Source organism: Malaclemys terrapin, chromosome 2 (assembly GCF_027887155.1).
Source record: "Malaclemys terrapin pileata isolate rMalTer1 chromosome 2, rMalTer1.hap1, whole genome shotgun sequence".
Classification (NCBI taxonomy): Eukaryota; Metazoa; Chordata; order Testudines; family Emydidae; genus Malaclemys; species Malaclemys terrapin.
Window position 1 is genome coordinate 177,451,807 of NC_071506.1, and position 18,946 is coordinate 177,470,752.

At 40.3% G+C, this 18,946-nt stretch overlaps 1 protein-coding gene across 4 annotated transcripts in view; it reads left to right on the forward strand.

Moving 5' to 3' along the window:
* The window catches only part of PTPN3 (protein tyrosine phosphatase non-receptor type 3), a 287,151-nt gene that overhangs the window by 229,209 nt on the left and 38,996 nt on the right, over positions 1-18,946 (forward strand). For all 4 annotated transcript variants that reach the window (XM_054018775.1, XM_054018773.1, XM_054018774.1 and 1 more), the window contains 5 exons: positions 391-447; positions 6,312-6,468; positions 7,453-7,616; positions 15,954-16,044; positions 16,320-16,381. In XM_054018775.1, the coding sequence (XP_053874750.1) occupies positions 391-447; positions 6,312-6,468; positions 7,453-7,616; positions 15,954-16,044; positions 16,320-16,381 (531 nt within the window). The remainder of the gene's footprint in view (positions 1-390; positions 448-6,311; positions 6,469-7,452; positions 7,617-15,953; positions 16,045-16,319; positions 16,382-18,946) is intronic.

An 18,946-nucleotide genomic window follows, 5' to 3' on the forward strand; every position in this document is an offset into this window, starting at 1 on the left:
AATGAGAATCCAGCTCCAGTTCTAGCATCTGATCCCTGTCACTTATTCATGGGCATTGTTAGGTCATCTGTTTCATTCATGAGTCCTGGGGAAGATGTGTTTTATGTCCATAAGACTTCAGTGGCATATAAAATATAAAAGGGATAAAGAAATGTGGCTGGTTTGAGACTCATAGTTTGATCCTGCAAGATGCTGAGTTCTCTGGTCCCAGTTCAGCATAGCACCTAAGCATGAGTACTGAGCACCTTGCAACGTCAAGCCCATGACAGTGAGGTACAAAGCATAAATTTTATATTCACATAGGAGCAAAAAATAGACTATTTGTTGTATAATGTACTGCTTACATTCTAAGAGTATATTTATAGTCACTGTTTACTTAACATCTTGCAGGGTGGTGTTGATCAAAAAATGCCTCTGGTGGTGTCAAGAATAACTCCAGGATCATCTGTAAGTAAATCCTCATGTAATTCTTCAGTGTATGGCTCTGTAGCAAAGCTAATTTTTTTCCAGTATCTGAATATGTTGTAACATGTAGCTGAAATGTCTTTTTTATGACTAGTACAATAGATGCATCATCTAAATCAAATTTGGAAGGACAAATGCATTTTATTTTAAGGTTTTATTTTGGGCACATACTTCAAAGTGTATTTTCCAAACTTTTATAACAAATTGAGATAATGCCAATTTTAATTTGATATGAATCTGTGTGGTTTCTGCTGCAGTCTGCATATTGCAGAAGTTTCAAAAAGAAAAGTTTCATTGTAATTGAACCACAGTATAATGCAAGAATTCTCTAACTTTTTCTTAGCACAGACTACATCATAATAGAGAAATTGACTTGTGCCCCACATCTTGCCCCAATCATGAATGTGTGGCCCACATTACCTATCTTTGTCATCATGTAACATCCATGTGGCAGCTATAGCTTGCTTTTATTCAGCTTTCAGGAATAAATACAGTTATGCAATTTAATGAATTTGTAGTTGTCTCAGAGAAATATATGAACGGGAAACAGAGGAGCCAGCCCCACATGACAATTTAGTGCTCTCCTGACAGACCACCAAGCAAGTGAACAAGGGGCAGGAAGCACAGTTTGGGAACCTTTTAACCAGAACATTGAATTTGTTTTATGGGAAAGAGATAACTTTACATGTCAACTAAAAGCAACAAGTTACATTTTCTGAAATACAGTAGAACCTCAGTAGAAGTAGAAGTATTTCTACAGTAGAAATACAGTAGAACCTAAGAGTTACGAACACCTTGAGAATGGAGGTTGTTCGTAACCCTGAAATGTTCATAACTCTGAACAAAACATTATGGTTCTTTCAAAAGTTTACAACTTTTCACTTAATACAGCTTTGAAACTTTACTATGCAGAAGAAAAAACCTGCTTTTAGCCATCTTAATTTAAATGAAACAAACACAAGAACAATTTCCTTACCTTATTAAATCTTTTTTAAACTTTATCTTTATTTATTTAGTTGTTTACATTTAACACACTATTGTACTGTATTTCCTCTTTTTTTTCATCTCTGCTGCTGCCTGATTGCATACTTCCAGTTCCAAATGAGGTGTGTGGTTGACTGGTCAGTTTGTAACTCTGGTGTTCATAACTTTGAGGTTCTACTGTACTGCAAGATTACTGTTGGTCTTACTATTTTCCACAAAAAGTACAGTGTATCAGTTCCTGGTTGTTTAATAACAAGATGTAGCTGACACATGAATGTTCACTTCTAATGTGGTATGCAGAGCATCTGTAGACTATTCTGGCTACAAAACTAGAAATTCTTAATGTTATAATCTTTTCATCCATTTTGCTACTTCATTAATTTGCTCCAGAACGACTCATTATCGGTACATTTCACCTCCGGGGAACTACATGGTATATTCCCACATTATCTTTCCAGATTGTGCAAGTCACTTTTTCTTCTCTTCCCAAAAGAGGTTCTGGAATTATTTGAACAAACATATGCAACCAAATAAATCAGGTGTTTTCCCTTCTAGATCCTAAAGTAATTGAAAATATAATTTAAAGCAATCTACCTCTAGTTAAAGAATAATACTCATCTGGGAATACCTGTGGGTAGGTTAACTTTTGTGGCTTTAGTGAAGAGAGATCCATCTAACTACTTTGGGTGGAAGACAATGCAAGAATGAAGAAATGGAACTATAGTTAAATGTAGGTGACATTTAAAAGTACTACATGTTAAAAAGTCAATAGTTTAATGTCCTAACAGGATAATGAGGAAGACATTAACATTATAATTGATTGAAAACAATATGGGGAATTTTTAGGACCAAAGAAGAAGTGCTTGGTATTATACCAAACTTTGGTGGCTTAAACTGGATGAAAAGGCATTAGCACCATTGTCTTGAAAAGTTTGATCTCTGAAAAAGATTTATATTGTACCTGCATTGAAAGGATTAATTCCACTCCTAGATGCCTTTTTCTCTGTGTGCATTGTGGATTCCTTGGTAAGTGGCTGGCTAACAGCTAGCATTCTTGGTGACTGGTAGAGAAGAATGTCAACTTCCAGGGAAACTGTTAATCACTGTAAAATGTTGATGCCTCACGATCCACTCTCTGCTTTCTTGTTTGATTCACTTGATTAAATCCGGGTCTACACTAAAAAGTTCGGTTGACCCAGCTACATCACTCAGGGTTGTGGAAAAATCTAACCCCCTGAGCAACATCATTAAGCCAACCTAACCCCCAGGGTAGACAGTGCTAGGTTGATGGAAGAATTCTTCTGTTCACCTAGCTGCCACCTCTCAGGGGTGTGGATTAGCTTCAGTGGTGGGAGAACCCCTCGAATCGTTGTAGTGAGTATCTACACTGAAGCACTATAGTAGCGCAGCTACAGCACTGCAGACGTGCCACTGCAATATCTTGTGAAAATGTAGCCTTGCTGTAGAGTAGAATCTCAGAGATAGTAACACCAGAGTTGCGGACTTACTGGCCAGCCAGACACCTGTGGAACCGGAAGTCATCAATCAGGCAGCAGCACAGACAAAAAAAAAAAAAAAAACGGGCAGGGGGAGGGATTGTTCAGTGGTTTGAGCATTGGCCTGCTATACCCAGGGTTGTTAGTTCAATCCTTGAGGGGGCCATTTAGGGATCTGGGGCAAAAATCTGTCTGGGGATTGGTCCTGTTTTGAGCAGGGGGTTGGACTAGATGATCTCCTGAGGTTCCTTCCAACCCTGATATTCTATGATTCTAAGGCAAATACTGTACTGCCTTAGGGCTTTAGCCCTGGGGCTCAGAGCTTCTGCCACGGTGGGGCTGGGGCTGCAGCCGCATGGTGAGGGGAGAATTCAGGGCTCTGGGTGGAGGGGAGGCTCAGGGCTTCTGACCCTCGGGAACACTGGGGCTCAGGGATTTAGACTGGGGGGAGCGCTGGAGCTCAGGACTTAAGCACCGTGGGGGGCATGGAGGCTCAGGGCTTCACCCACCAGGGGTTGGGGCTACAGTCATGAGGGGGGGTCAGGCCTCCGGGTGAGGGTGGGGAGCTCGGGGCTCAGGGCTTTAGACCGGGGAGAGTGCTGGGGCTCGGAGTTTCAGCCCCATGGCTCCGCTCCCAGCTTCAGCCCTGCTAGGGCACTGAGCTTGGAGCTTTCGCTATGAGGGGAGCACCAATTTCAGCCCCACCTCTCCTCCCGTAGCTAACGCCCCGAGCCCTGGTGGCCCCCCTCACTGCAGCTGAGAGTGGAATGCAGCCATGGAACTGAAGCCCTGAGTCCTAGCACTCCCCCCACGTCTAAAGCCTTGAGCCCCGGTGCTTGGGCGGGACAGAAGCCCAGAGCACCCCGCCCGGAGCCCTAGTGCCCCAAGGGTCAGAAACCCAGATCCTTCCCCCCTACCCAGAGCCCTGACCCTGACCCCCCCCCACACACACATCCTGTGGCTGCAGCCCCAGCCCCAACCCCCCCCCCCCCCCCCCGGCTGAAGTCTTGTTTAGAGTTGCAGAACATTTCAGAGTTACAGACGACCTCCATTCCCGAGGTGTCCATAACTCTGAGGTTCTACTCTATAAAAAAGATTTTGAAACCTTTCCCTCTGCATTCCAGATCAATCCTTGAGATTCCAAAAAGCTACCTGCTGCCGTGACGTGTAACTTTTTAAAATATATGACAAATGGTAATATCACAAAATAGTAAGACAAACATCCACAGCAATAGTATTGTACAATCCTGCTTTCTGAAAAAGTACAGAGTAGTAGGGACTTTTCCAGGGAACTACTAAAGCTGAGGAATTCAAATAATGGCCACTAAATGTTCTGGCTGTCCTTTAAGATTTTTTCTTTGCCTTTTTGCATTTTTTTCCCTTCTTCATTCATCATTTTCAGTTCTCTCCATCTTAACTATTTTCCCCCCTTTCTTCTTTTCTTTCCCTCCTTTTTTATGTCTTTCTTAAAACACCCACACACCTCAGCACACTGCCTCTTCCCTTATTCCATGCTGGAACTGCAGCTTTTCCATTTTGCTTATGTTTTCTCTTCCATTTCACTATTTTCTTTCCCCCTTATCTGATTGTGTTTTTCACACTCCCACCTGTTAATTTGTCGTCTTAGCGTACATGCAAAGTGCCTCAGGTGGTACATGACCATGATTCATCACCAAATTTGGTCCACTGGTTGTTCCCTTGTTTCTCTCCCCAATTACTCAGATTACCCTTTCCTTCCTGCAGATTTCCCCTTTTTATCTTTCTCTCCCTATTGGTTTTGCCAATCTCACCGTTTCTTTACATCATCTCTCATTTCTTCCTGCAAATGCTATTTGCCATTAGCCCACTTCTCTACCTCAGTCCTTCAGCTGTTCCCCATTCATCCTGAAACATGTAAACCAGGGCAAGGAGGAAAGTGCTAATCAGGACGACTTGTTCCAATTCCTGTTTTTTGACAGGACAAATAACATTGGGTGAACAGACATTGATTCGTGAAGCTCTGCAACACCAACAGGTATAGGTGGGGGAGCAATTAAGATTAGGTTGAAAGGATGAGCAGATCTCTAATGCATTTAGGGGCAGGTCTTCACTACGGGGGGGTCGATTTAAGATTCGCAAATTCAGCTACACGAGTAGCGTAGCTGAATTCGACCTATCGGAGCCGACTTACCCCGCTGTGAGGACGGCGGCAAAATTGACCTCCGCGGCTCCCCGTCGACGGCGCTTACTCCCACCTCCGCTGGTGGAGTAAGAGCGTCGATTCAGGGATCGATTGTCGCATCCCGACGAGACGCGATAATTCGATCCCCGAGAGATCGATTTCTACCCACCAATTCAGGTGGGTAGTGTAGACCTAGCCTAGGCTTCGTTCTGATGCTGCTGGGTGCCTCCAGAACAGAATATCCGGTTTTTCTAGGGACAAGCAAACATGAGTGATTTTGTTCTGCTCCTAGCAGGCCTCTCCCAGAGGGATTTTTGACTGCAGAGGATCCTTACTCAAACAGCCTTGCTTTGGACTCAGATCTGCTGAGTCCTAAAGAGCACTGATGAAGAACTGAGGAGAAATTCCAAAGCCCGGTGCCAAGTCCAGTACAGGGAGGATTCTAGTAGATCTTCACACAATCAGGGAGCGTTCACAGCATGCGTGGCACACCTAATTCCTGCCACCTTCTGTGGCTGCAGGGGCTGGAATAGGATTTGCCCCTAAGGGTGGCACCTGTGGGTGTTGGAGATCAAAGGACCTGTCCAAAATTGTTAATGGGGAAGCAGGAATAAAGCTGCTAACTCCCCAGTAGCATTTGATCAGTTCTCCCCTGTGGAACAAGAAGCAGCTTGTATGAATCTAACAAAAATGCATAAATCATCAGTTGTGTTTATAGTTCAGTAAAACCAATTATGTGTAATGTAGGAACAGCCCTCATATATGGTATTTAATATTAATCTTCAGTTTCCATGTATGATGATGGAGCAAAATTAATGTTATAAAGCATTTTACTCAATATAAATTGAAACTTACTCCTATTCTTTGCTATTTTAATCACTCTGCTCTCTTTTATGTGTGTGACATTTTTCAAAATCTTTCTAAAAGTCCAGATTGTAAAGCTCAGATGCATAAAACATATCAAGTGCAAACTTTTGTATAGCTGTTAATAGGCTGTGTGAACTGTTACTCTCATCTTCATTCTGAAGCCACTAGAACAATTTTAGATCTGAATCCTCTGACATAGCTTCTGATACAGAGGGCAAGACTTTGTCAGGAGAATAACTTTGTCTTTGCTGCACGATAAATTCAGTCTCCCTGAGATTAGAAATGTTCTACTGAAGGTATTGGATAAACTGAAATTTTTTTCTTTGGTTGTGAAACAGGCTGACACATGTATTCCAAAACTGAATGAAGGTGATCAGATAGTGTTAATCAATGGTCGAGACATCTCAGAGCATACTCATGACCAAGTGGTAATGTTTATAAAAGCCAGCAGAGAATTGCACACAAGAGAGCTTGCACTTCTGGTCAGGCGGAAAGGTAACTGCACTAAGGTTTTTAAATGTAATTGAGGCTGTCATGCCTTTAAATTGTGGCTTTTCCCCCTTGCAATTTACTTTAATATATTCAGAATCAAGAGTTATACTGTGAATGGGTCTGTATTAAAATAGAGTGGTAACATTTGAGATCTTCTCTCTTCTTGATTACTAATGCAAATGTTTGAGCCATTAGCCTTATACATTCAAGTGAGGAGCACATCAACTCAGAATGCTGTGTTTTTTGCATCATACAACTGCAGTTTTGGTGAGGTTTTAGTCAAAGTGAAGAGTATAGACCCAAGTGGGTGAATATTCTGAGAATACTAAACAATACTAATTTCAAATAAAAGATATGGCAGTAAGTTTCCGCTTAATTTTAATTTAATTTAAATAAATAGTTTCTTGCACAAAAAACATTTTGATAAACATTTTAAAATACAGTACCATCTTCTAAAACTTCTATTCCAGATGTGGAAATAACACTAAATTCTCCCAAGCACAGACATACAATGAAAAATGTAATATACAACAAATCCAGAAGGCTCATTTTATCATTCTTGAAATAGGCATATTTATAAATTTTGTTCTAAATTTCAATAGGTGAAATTCACGGGCTTCTTCCTGTGGTGGTGGTGACTTGTTTGCCTACCCAAAAATGTACGTGAAAGGGCTGCTGGTGTATCATTAGATTAAACTTTTGAAACTTGGATGCTTATGGTCTTACCCATATGTGGACACCTAAATCATTGGTCTCAATTTTCAAAGGTGTTGAACTCTTACTGATTTGTGCAGAGCTGGGGTTTGTCAGCATGTGTAAAACTATGGCCAAATTTATTTAGATGTCTCAGTTTGGGATTAGTAGTCTAATTTACAGCATCAAGGAGGATTGAAAATGTCCATGCTTGTACTCAAGTAGGTTTTAACATAACTAAAGATTGCTACTGAATGCATGTAAAAAGTCTAAATTTGCCTCTATGTCTTTCAGTTGCCCAACCCTTGGTTGAGACCAAGTCAGAAGATGAAGCAGATTCCCAGAATTTTCTAGAATCCATTCTTCGCACGTGTTCAGAGTACGGTGACACACTAGAGGGGTCTATGGAACAACTGAAGAAAGGGCTGGAAAGTGGGACAGTACTCATTCAATTTGAGGTAGGTAACATTAAATCCACAGTTACCTGGTGGTTCTGACTAAGGAGAGACTTTAAGGCATTTGGACATTTATCGCTCCCATTCAACCCCATCTCAACAGGCTTAATACAGCCCCCTCTCTCTCTCGCTCACTCTTACACTCTCAACCATCTTGGGGAAGAGTGAGTTATCGGTCTTGCATGAAACACCATGTGTTGAGAAAAATCACTATTTAAGATTTTTAGTTCAACGACCAGAGCCCCCCGCCCCCCCCCCATTCATCTTAATTTTATGAATTCTTTTCATGCCAAAAATAAAGTTTTCTGACAGAAATCAGACCAGTCTGCTCTTGACAGAGTTTCCTGTGTCACACAATGAAAATGCAGGATTATTTTTTATGAATGCGGACAACAGTTTCTCTCTTCCTCTTTTCCTATATTTGCTGTGCTTTACATGGAGTAACAGCAAGAGCTCACTCCCTCCTGGCTTTTTTCTCCTACAAGTTTATATATTTCTGTGGTATGTACGTTTCTGTGTTGTAGAGGGAGAATCTTCTTATCTATCAGGAACTGGTGTGGAACATAAAATATCTGAGTTCTCTTTCTGGCTCCCACACATACTGCTTGTGTGACCAGGGGCAAATCACTTAGTCACATTGTGACTCAATTCCCCATGTGTAAAATGGAGATAATACTTCCATACCTCAAAGAGCTGTTGCGTGGAAAAATTCATGTATTGTATGTGATGTGCTCAGATATATTTGCAATAAGTGTCATAAAACCCCCACAAAATAAATTTCAATATAGTTTATCAAATTAATTTCTTTACTACAGAAATTGCTGATTAAACCAGGGAATTAGGAATAAAGTTAAGAACAGCCATACTGGGTCAGACCAGTGGTCCATCTAACCCAGTACTCTGTCTTCAACAGTGGCTGGTGCCAGATGCTTCAGAGGGAATGAACAGAACAGGGCAATTATCAAGTGAACCATCCTCTGTTCTCCAGTCCCAGCATCTGGCAGTCTGAGGCTTAGGGACACCCAGAACATGGGGTTGCATCTTGACTAGTAGCCATTAATGGGACCTATCCTCCATAAATTTATCTAATTTTTTTTTTATCCGAGTTATATTTTTGGCCTTCACAACATCCCCTGGCAATGAGTTCAACAGGTTGACTGTGAGTTGTGGGAAGAAATACTTCCTTTTGTTTGTTTTAATCCTGCTCCTATTAATTTCATTTGGTGATCTCTGGTTTTTGTGTTTATGTGAAGAGGTAAATAACACTTCATTATTAACTTTCTCCACACCCTTCATGATTTTACAGACCTCTATCATAGCCCCTCTTGGTCTTCTCTTTTCTAAACTGCCCAGTCCCAATCTTTTTAATGTCTCCTCATATGGAAACTGTTCCATACCCCTAATCAGAGAAGGGTAACAAAAATGTTCTTCCGTTGTTTTTCAATGCTTTTCTTGTGGCAAGGTAATTCAGTGAACCAAATCTGGGTCTCTATGTCCCTCTTGCTCTCAGGGCCTCAATTTAATTTAAAAATGAATAAAATAGAGGCTATGATGCTGATTGTATTGTTCATTTTCATATTGAAATCAATAAACACCTCCATTTTTAAATGTGAGTTAAACTCCTCCTAGACTCTCATCAGCTGCACCAAAGTAACGAAGAAATATGGAGACCTTGCCACAAAATTTAAGGGCAAATTACCTTACGGTTCAAGGGATTTTGTATATAATGTTTGCAGTTGCCCCAAGGTATTTCAAGTTTCTTACCATCCCTTCATCTTTTTACATCCCTTCATAGTATTTTTCTATCCCTTTTGGAGTTTCCAACTGCACTCAATTTAGCAGCCTCTGTAAATTTCATTAAGAAGTTTATCCCTTTTTTTGAGATCACTGATGATCATGTTAAATAAAAGTAGACCTAGAACTTTTTCCTTCTCTTATCCCACTAGACACTTGCCCAACTCAGTCAACATTGTTCATCTTTACCCTTTTCCCAGTTTTTAAGACATTTTGCAGTGTGTGTGTCCGTTCATATATCCAGGCTAATAAGACAGAGGTGAGCACACTATCTATAAGGCTATGTTAATCCTGCACTCTTCTTTCAGCAGTGTGTAGAGTATTTACTCAGGGTAGCCCCATTAGCATGGGTTTAAGGAGCAGTGTAGACAATGAGGCACAGCTGAGGTGGATAGAGTACAGACACACCTAAATGGTATAGGTGTGTTCCCAAGTACATACCCTATATGGCTTTCTACTCTCACCCAAGTTGTGCCATCCCAACTCTACACAGTAAAAATAGCAGTAGTGTCCCACTGCCTCTCAGCTGCTGGAGCCTTTCCCCACCACAGGGAAAGATTTCGTCAGCTCCCCACCACTAGAGCTTTCCCCCACTGCAGATAAGGAAGGACTCCAGCAGTGGGGAAAGTCTCCGCCAGCTCCCCACTGCCAGACTCTTCCTTCCTCTGCCTCCCTCCTGCCAGAGCCTTTCACTGACATGTGTAGCTACACACCACAGTGTGGCCGCAGCTTGCTTTTTGTTTGACGTGTAGCTACTCATACCTAGTGCCCTGCGTGGATACAACATTTATATCCACAGATATAAAACAGGCACCGGGCTCACCAGCAGCTGTCCCTGGTCACACTAGTGTGTGCAAGTGTTTCACAAGCTCCCCCATAGGAATCCCTTCTGTGCAGCGGCGTGCGCCTCCTGTCTGGGAGCTTGCGAGCCACTTTCACATGCTACTGTGACCAGGGACAGCTGCTGGTGATCCTGGTGCCCACCCAGTGGGCAGAGCTGAGGGCAGTATAGCCACACCGGAGGAGCTGCCTGGGCTGGACGCTGGCTCCTGCCAGCGGCGGCCCGACATGCTGCTGCTTTTGTCGCTGCGGTTCCTGGTAGAGCCCTGCAGCTCCGCAGATATCCACATCCGCAGATATAAATGTTGTATCCTCACAGGGTTCTACACGTATCTTACACTGCACCGAAAAGTGGTGTGTAGTGGAGACATGGCCCTACTAAGTGGACTACCTCATTTTGCACTAGCTGAATTTTATTATCTCCTGAGAGAGAGAGAGAGCATTGCATTATTCCAAGAAGACAGTAATTGCCAGGATCAGTTTTCCATTTTTGAAAAACAGAACCACATATGTTTACTTCAGACTTCTGGTAATTCCCCAGTTCTCCAGGAATTTTTTGAAAATAGTCAGTGGTTCCTTAGCCAGTTCTTTAACTCTAGGATGCAAATTAATTAGTATATATCATAGACTTAATAACCTATTAAAATTCAGTTTTAAAAGTCTGTTTTTAAATTATGGGCTCATAAAACACCTATAAAATATAAAATTCTATATGAGTTCTATACGTTTACCCCAATGTTGTGGGGAGGGGAAATGGAGAAGAAAAAATTTCTAAAACTGTCCTTTGATATATTCAGTATGTGACGGAACGAGGGAAATGTGGAGTTTGCAATGGCAACCAGTGCTAATAGGCTCTGGTTTCTTATAATAGCTAAGCAGATCTACAAATACGATGTGATAAAACAGAGAGCCATTCTTGTACCTGCTGTGCTTAGAAATTCTCTCTGGTGAGTGGACTTTAACATAAAACATTTTAAGCCAGGAAGGACTCTGAAAACTCAGAGCTGAGATCTTGACATTAATAATATCTTTGTCTTCCACTAAAAGCACAAATTGCTAATCAAACCAAAAGCTGAACCTAAATTTTAATTGCTGCAAGTATTTAAAAAATGTACTAACTAGGTCTCTTCCCATGTGAGTTTTTCCCCTGCTTATGCTGTTCAAACTGAAAATGTGTTGCAAACTGTGATACTGAGTATCAGGATTCAGTTAACCTTATAGAGGAACTAATTTTCAACACAAGCTTTTGGTAACCACCAATTTTTATGTAAAAAGATATTCTGTCAGCATCCTGTTGCTTTTACTCTATTTGTGTATGGAATCTTATATTAAAGACTATATTATTTTAAAATGGCAAGATACATTAAGCTCTTTGGAAGAATTAAAATTCCCCAAAATTCCTCATGATATAATAGGGATTAGATTATTAAACCTTCTTTTACTTAGAAGAGGTAAAAGTAGAGTTGGAGGTGGGGGATGGAAATTAAGTATGTAGTGTGTGTATATATTGTGACAGACCCAGACCAGTGGGGTAGAGGAGTCTGGTAGAGGGCAAATATACTGGTCACTGGATGAGTAGTTTTCTGTTCCCTGAGTGACCAGAGCAGGGGCTGCACTAGAGTAATCCGGAAACTGCTAGAACCAGTTAAGGCAGGCAGGCTAATTAGGACACCTGGAGCCAATTAAGAAGAAGCTGCTAGAATCAATTAAGGCAGGCTAATCAGGGCACCTGGGTTTTAAAAGGAGCTCACTTCAGTTTGTGGTGCGAGTGTGAGGAGCTGGGAGCAAGAGGCGCAAGGAGCTGAGAGTGACAGGGTGTGCTGCTGAGAAGCACAAGCGTTATCAGACACCAGGAGGAAGGTCCTGTGGTGAGAATAAGGAAGATGTTTGGAGGAGGCCATGGGGAGGTAGCCCAGGAAGTTGTAGCTGTCATGCAGCTGTTACAGGAGCCACTATAGACAGCTACAGTCCACAGGGCCCTGGGCTGAAACCCGGAGTACAGGGCGGGCCCAGGTTCCCCCCAGACCTCCCAGTTGACCTTCTCCCAGAGGGGAAGGTCTCTGGACTGTTCCCCAACCCACATGGTGAATCTCTGAGTCAAGAAAATCCGCCAATAAGCGCAGCACCCACCAAGATAGAGGAACTTCGTCACAATATACATCGTGCTTTGTAAGCAGATCTTCATTTTAAGATAAGTTAATTCTGTTGACTTGAAGGAAAGAAAGACTTAAGCTTGAGCTGTTCACTTGTTCTGCCAAGTAATGACAGGGCGAAATTTTTAAGACCTTCAGGCCTAAAAGTTTGTGGGCTGTTTTCCTTATAAATAATTCTCAGTGCCTCTACAACATTGAAGAGAACATAAAGATGAAATAAGACTATGGCCCCTGTAAAACAGAATCATATTTCAATACCCTTTACAGGAAGCAGATTTTTGTTAAGATCATTGTAAAAGGTAGTAAGTAGACTTTGCCTTAATAATACCGTAATAATACTTAATAGAACTGTGAAGGAGGATAAATTGATAATCATAAAAGGTATAAGCCAATTAAGTTATGCATTTCTTAGGAACTTGAAAAATTGTTTCTCTCATATTATATTAGGGTTGTCAATTAATCGCAGTTAACTCACATGATAACTCAAAAAAATTAATCACAATTAATCGCCATTTTAATCGCACGGTTAAACAATAGAATACCAATTGAAATGTATTAACTATTTTTGTATTTTTTCTACATTTTCACATATTTATTTAAATTACAACATAGACTACAAAGTGTACATTGCTCACTTTATATTATATTTTATTACAAATATTTGCACTGTAAAAATGATAAAAGAAACAGTATTTTTAGTTCACCTCATACAAGTAGTGTAGTGTGATCTCTTTATCTTGGAAGTGCAATTCACAAATGTAGATTTTTTTTTTGTTACATAACTGCACTCAAAAACAAAACAATGTAAAACTTTGGAGCCTACAAATCCACTCAGTCCTACTTTTCGTTCAGCCAATCACTAAGACAAACACGTTTGTTTACATTTATGGGAGAAAATGCTGCGGCTTCTTATTTACAATGTGACCAGAAAGTGAGAAGAAACATTTGCATGGGACTTTTGTAGCTGGCATTATAAGGTCTTTACATGCCAGATATGCTAAACATTCATAAGCCCCTTCTTGCTTCAGCCACCATTCCAGAGGACATGCTTCCATGCTGATGATGCTCATTAAAAAAAGAAAAGCATTAATTAAATTTCTGACTGAACTCCGTAGGGGAAAATTGTATGTTTCTGGCTCTATTTTACCCGCATTCTGCCATGTATTTCATGTGATGATTCAGCACATGTTGTTCATTTTAAGAACACTTTCACAGCAAATTTGACAAAACGCAAAGAAGGTACCAAAGTGAGATTTCTAAAGATAGCTACAGGACTCGACCCACTTTAGGTTTAAGAATCTAAAGTGCCTTCCAAAATGTGAGAGGGATGAGATGTGGAGCATGCTTTCCAAAGTCTTAAAAGAGCAACACTCTGATGCGGAAACTACAGAACCCAAAACAACAACAACAACAAAATCAACCTTCTGCTGGTGGCATTTGACTCAGATAATAAAAATGTACATGCATCGGTCCACAGTGCTTTGGATTGTTATCGAGCAGAACCCGTCATCAGCATGTACACATGTCCTCTGGAATGGTGGTTGAAACATAAATGGATATATGAATCTTTAGCGTGTCTGGCATGTAAATATCTTTCGATGCCAGCTACAACAGTGCCATGCAAACACCTGTTCTTACTTTCATGTGACCTTGTGAACAAGAAGCGGGCAGCATTATCTCCTGCAAATATAAATAAACTTATTTGAGCGATTGGCTGAACAAGAAATAGGACTGAGTGGACTTATAGGCTCTTAAGTTTTACATTGTTTTGTTTTTGAATGCAGGATTTCTGGTACATAATTCTACATGTGAAAGTTCAACTTTCATGATAGAGATTGCACTACAGTACTTGTATTAGGTGAATTGAAAAATACTATTTCTTTTGTTTTTTACGGTGCAAATATTAGTAATAAAAATACATATAACATGAGCACTGTCCACTTTGTATTCTGTGGTATAATTGAAATCAATATATTTGAAAATGTAGAAAACATCCACAAATATTTAAATAAATGGTATTCTATCATTGTTTAACAGTGCAATTAATCGTGATTAATTTTTTTAATCGCTTGACAGCCCTAATATTTATTTATTTATTTTTAGTCGTGAGACATATAGATATATATGTTGCAAAATGAAGCTCTTGTATATCAAGACATGCCAAAACTATAGTCTCACACACAGTCATAACATTTTGTGGGTAGGTGGGGAGTTAAAAATTTAATTACTTAATCACATACAATTTTTCCCTGCGTAGACGCTATACCTTGGTCCATATTTTCCCTTGCCTCATTGTCTGCATGTCATCTATATAGGCCCACTGTGTTTTCATTTACACCATTATACAGTCATATTTATTCCAGATATGCCAGATAGAATTTGTTCCAAAAAAACAGACAGATCTGCAAGACCCTGTTTAATTCACTGTTGAGGCCTCTATCCAACAAAGTATTTAAGCATATAAACGAGGGCTCTTTCATTGCAATGTGCTTGTATATTTTTAGTCGTACGTGTTAATGATATACAATGCCCCGGAAAGAGATAAAAAAGAGATTGTCAAGTTACATAGAGATTCTAAAAGTGCTTTGAGGATGCTGAGTGCACCTGGTGTGTGCACTAGTAAGACTATAAGACATGGTTACCAGAGGTTATGACCCCATACTCATCAGTATAGGTCTGAATTAGGGTTGATCTGTTGTCATGGACGCAATAAAAGAAGTCCATCCTTTCTTGCACATGCAGCGTTTCAGAATTTTTTTCACTCTATCTCCCTGAAATAACTTTGCTTGCTCTTGCATGTTGGTTGTTCAGCACCATTCTCTAGGCTTTTTACACATCTCCCTTTCACAGCATACTGGACACCTCTTCTATTGTTAGCAAAAACTTCATTAATAAATTCCATATTTGAGTGTGTTACATTTGAAAAGCATGTTTTATGCTATTTGCATATGTCTAATGTGAATGGAATGTTGTTAATATCCTGCTATTAAGCTGTTTTTTAAAAGCCACTTCAGAATTTCACAGCTAAAATGAGTAGACTTTGCCCCACCCTTCACACACACCCCCAAAGTCCATGGAAAATAGCAGTTTTAGTCTAGTAAGTTAACGTGTGCATGAATATGCATTACTATTAATTCTGGGAAGTGCTAGTCTTCAGCAGTTACTTCTCTTCTGCTTTTTTACTGCCGTCTTCTTCCTTCCTCTCTTTCTAACCCAACATTCTGCAATATTTATCATAAGACAAAGTAGATCTTGCCTGGGAACAGTCAATGACTCTCACACATTTCCTTGATTTTTCAGACATTCATGTACAGAAGATGATGGTCTAGCAATAATAGTAGGGTTTCTGTTCTTGTGGCTTTGGAATTTAAAAATCACCCTCACTTTAACTTTGTAGGCAGTGAAAAAGAGATGTCTCTCCCATTGCATAGTTGCTTTACATAAGTTTCTTTTAAAAGAAGATGCATTTACATGTGGATCTATTTAGTGTCTATCGTGTTTTTTGCCTAAGCAAATTCTTCAAAATGTTACCTCTTTCATATCTGTTTTGTAGCAACTTTATAGAAAGAAGCCAGGGCTGGCTGTTACGTGTGCAAAAATACCTCAAAATATGGACAAAAATCGATACAAAGATGTTCTACCTTGTGAGTATTAAGTACAAAATTTGACTGTTTTCTTTTAACACCTAAATAATGCTTTACATGTTATAAAACCACCACATTGAATTTTGCCATTACTGAATTTATTATATAATCAAAGTTTTGTAATTGTGCATCCATGTTACATTCTAAAACACTTCTATGCTTTGTTCATGTGCCTGTAATCCAAATGCCTGTGATCACTTGGTTATTTGACCTAATGAAAGGAGGTGATTATAAAGCATGCCATCCAGTTGTTAATTATTTTTTTTTTAACATAGATGATGCCACACGGATAATATTGCAGGGAAACGAAGATTACATTAATGCGAATTATGTGAATGTAAGTTATACAGGCATCCATATTAATTATAGAAAGAAATGAATAATATAGCGGCCAAGTTATTTATTTATTTAATTCCAAAAAGCCTAACGTTTTGTGCACTGTAGCTTTAGGAGCTCATAAGTAGCTTAAAGTGCTTCGTTAGGAATGCAAATATTTATACTGGTGGACAGGAGGCTTAAGCACATGGAAACCATTAGCAGATGTGCAGGGTTGTTTTTAATAAGTAAAAGCGGTTAGACAGTTTCATATATATTGCATCAATTTTAAGGCCAGTAATTTTGTGGATTTAATAATTAGTATTTGTCTAATAATGTATATCTAGGATTACAGGCACCTGCTGCCAGAGTGTTGCACTGGGGTAAGAAAAGGCTCTAGTAGGAGGAGGCGCCGGGGAGGCAACCTAACACTACAATGCTAAAAACAGCAGTGTAGACCTGGGAGGCACTGCTTGGGCATATAGAGAGCAGTGTAGGCTATATTCCCTGTGGGGTTCAGGTGTGTAGGACACTTGACTATACTCTACTCTCTTACACGGTGCCTCACCATCTACACTGCTATTTATAACTGTGCTCGCTGGGTGTGCAGTGGCTGTACTCTATGTTTCGCGGTAAGTGTAGACTCACTTTAAAAAGAATGAATGTTTCCCTCGTTGCACTTGTCTATATTTTTTCAGCATATTCTCAAGAGGGCTTGGGGCTCTGCCACTTAGAAATATGCAAGGGATGGTGTGCCAGCCAGACCAGTAGCTGGTCCCCAAACCTAGCATTCTCTTAAACATAAGATTTCAATAATGCCATACTTCTTTGCATTCAAGAGGAAAAGGCTCTTTGTGCCTCCTTCCCACATTATTAAATTTACTCACTCAGTAAAGGGAAGGCTATTTCTTACAACCTTGTAAATAAACCTCCCTTAATGTGTTACTCAGTGTGAGGGCATTTCAAAACTTTCTTGCCAAGAGCTACAGTCTGACCCGAGTATGCTTTAGTATTCGACAACTTAAGGGTGGTTCAGAAGCTTCCCAAGACATTGATAAATGATAACTTTGTTTCAAACGCTCCAAGCCCTATGTATTGATACTTTCACTTTTTTGCCATCAATACAACACACACTATTTTCTAAATTATATCTTCATTTTAGGGTATGTCTACACTGCAGTCGGAGATTTGATTTGCATCTTGTGTAAACATACATGCACTCGCTTTAATCTAAACGGCGCGATAAAAATAGCAGTGAAGCTGTGACAACATGGGCTTCAGTATCGGTTAGAAATGCAAGTTTGTGCCCAGGGTCTCCAGGCAGGCTTGCACAGCCTGTGCTGAAGACCGTACTGCCATGAACAACCACACAATCTAGGGCAGGTGATCCCCCTTTGAGTCAACATTACCCATCAATTTACTGTAACTATAAGCAGTCTGCAATGCATGCTCACATTCTTTACCTCTGATTAGGAGCAAGACCATCAAAGTACTGAAAGATAACATCGCTTGCATGTTTTATATAAATGGTCAAGGAGGAGCAAGGTCACACTCCCTTTGCACTGAAGCACTGAGATTATGAAACTGGTGCATCCATCATAACATCAACATATCAGCTACCTGTCTACCAGGATGTCAGAGAACCACAGCAGATGCACTAAGCAGATTCATAGATTCTAGGACTGGAAGGGACCTCGAGGGGTCATCGAGTCCAGTCCCCTGCCCGCATGGCAGGACCAAATACTGTCTAGACCATCCCTGATAGACATTTATCTAACCTACTCTTAAATATCTCCAGAGATGGAGATTCCACAACCTCCCTAGGCAATTTATTCCAGTGTTTAACCACCCTGACAGTTAGGAACTTTTTCCTAATGTCCAACCTAGACCTCCCTTGCTGCAATTTAAACCCATTGCTTCTGGTTCTATCCTTAGAGGCTAAGGTGAACAAGTTTTCTTCCCTCCTCCTTATGACACCCTTTTAAATACCTGAAAACTGCTATCATGTCCCCTCTCGGTCTTCTCTTTTCCAAACTAAACAAACCCAATTCTTTCAGCCTTCCTTCATAGGTCATGTTCTCAAGACCTTTAATCATTCTTGTTGCTCTTCTCTGGACCCTTTCCAATTTCTCCACATCTTTTTTAAAATGCGGTGCCCAGAACTGGACACAATACTCCAGCTGAGGCCTAACCAGAGCAGAGTAGAGCGGAAGAATGACTTCTCGTGTCTTGCTCACAACACACCTGTTAATACATCCCAGAATCATGTTTGCTTTTTTTGCAACAGGATCACACTGTTGACTCATATTTAGCTTGTGGTCCACTATAACCCCTAGATCCCTTTCTGCCATACTCCTTCCTAGACAGTCTCTTCCCATTCTGTATGTGTGAAACTGATTTTTCCTTCCTAGGTGGAGCACTTTGCATTTGTCTTTGTTAAACTTCATCCTGTTTACCTCAGCCCATTTCTCCAATTTGTCCAGATCATTTTGAATTATGACCCTGTCCTCCAAAGCAGTTGCAATCCCTCCCAGTTTGGTATCATCCGCAAACTTAATAAGCGTACTTTCTATGCCAATATCTAAGT